The sequence below is a fragment of the Poecilia reticulata genome, linkage group LG13, assembly GCF_000633615.1.
Source record: "Poecilia reticulata strain Guanapo linkage group LG13, Guppy_female_1.0+MT, whole genome shotgun sequence".
NCBI classification, from domain to species: Eukaryota; Metazoa; Chordata; class Actinopteri; order Cyprinodontiformes; family Poeciliidae; genus Poecilia; species Poecilia reticulata.
In genome coordinates, this window is record NC_024343.1 from 33,457,629 (window position 1) to 33,459,097 (window position 1,469).

Below are 1,469 nucleotides of genomic sequence, written 5' to 3' on the forward strand. Positions count from 1 at the left end.
CTGCGCTTTGTCTGGTTCCTCACCTAGGACCTGTCTGCCTTGGGTGACCATACCAGGGGCATAAAGCCCCAGACAGCATAGCTCCTAGGATCATTGGGACACTCAAACCGCTCCACCACGATAAGGTGGCAGCCCAAGGAGGAGCTGCCACCTTATCTGCCAAACAAAAAGTCACAACAAAATAAAACTAAACTACAATGAAAAACCCGTAACCAAGCAACCGTGTTACCTGATAGGGAGGATTGTCCATCCTGCGATATTTCTTAAAATCCTCCTTGATGGCGGCTTCAATCTGATCGTACGGCTCCGCGTTGGTCAGCCACTTCCTCTTCACCAGGCGCTCAAAGAACAGCTGCAAAAATATAGCCGTCATCATCATCATCATCATCATCATCACTTCAGATATTTAGCCGCTGAGAGGATCGGCTCTGGATGACACTCCAGTGAAAACACCACAAACTAACAAGTTTGTTTCAATAAGTCTAATCATAAAAAGCACTATGCTAACATAGCTACCAGAAGCTAAAGCACTAATTTCAGCCATGTTATAACATTTCTCCTTCAACATAGCCACATTGAACCTTTACTCTTCTTCCTGTCTGCTTTGTGTTTCAGGAAGTGACCTTTCACCCATGGTTTCAGTTTTACAGTTAATGAGCTTTGCTAACTGTTGCTAATTTAGCCTAATTTACCAGAACTCTGCAAATTTTAAACCACTTGCTGTTGAACTGCAGCGATGCATTCTGGGTACAAAATAAGCATCATTACGGGTTGAGAACATGAGGAGTCTCAACATAAAGGCTCTCAAAATAATTCATTTAAATACATTTGGATTTTTCCATGTATTTGTTTAGTGAACTCCCCTGTTTGTTTTTCATGTAAGAGTTGTATTTTTCTATGAACCTCATTTGTTCGTTTGTTGCATTCTTGCCATGTGCTTAAAGTTTAATAAAATCAGAACGTGAGGAGAGGAAATGGAACTGCTGCGTTAACAGACTTCATAATAAAAGCATGAATGTAAACTACTTGAAGAACTCTTAACAATTGATAACCAAAATTTCAACGCAGATGTTGAACTTTATGCATATGTTTTATAATTTCTATGGAAAAAGTAATTTAGAAGCTAAGTGTGCTAGATGGTTTAAATGCTAAAGCACTAAGCAACAGAATCAGCTCTTCTATTATTGGAATGATAAACGTGAAGCTGGAAGGGTGGAGGTTCTGAAGGTGGACGAGTTTCATTCCCAACAGAACAGGCAGAAAGTCAGAGACATAAAATAAACTGAAATAAATAAGAGAAATAAAACATCAGTTCTAAACAGAGCAGTGATTTCTGAGTTTCTCTGTCAATATTAATACCAGATATTAATACATTTAATGCATCTGAGATGTAGTCTCTTAGACTCTGTGTGTGTGTGTGTGTGTGTGTGTGTGTGTGTGTGTGTGTGTGTGTGTGTGTGTGTGTGTGT

At 39.5% G+C, this 1,469-nt stretch overlaps 1 protein-coding gene across 5 annotated transcripts in view; it reads right to left on the bottom strand.

The window, feature by feature from the left end:
* The window catches only part of LOC103475299 (tumor necrosis factor alpha-induced protein 2-like), a 46,827-nt gene that overhangs the window by 8,771 nt on the left and 36,587 nt on the right, over positions 1–1,469 (bottom strand). For all 5 annotated transcript variants that reach the window (XM_008426821.2, XM_008426820.2, XM_017308346.1 and 2 more), the window contains exon 12: positions 230–352. In XM_008426821.2, the coding sequence (XP_008425043.1) occupies positions 230–352 (123 nt within the window). The remainder of the gene's footprint in view (positions 1–229; positions 353–1,469) is intronic.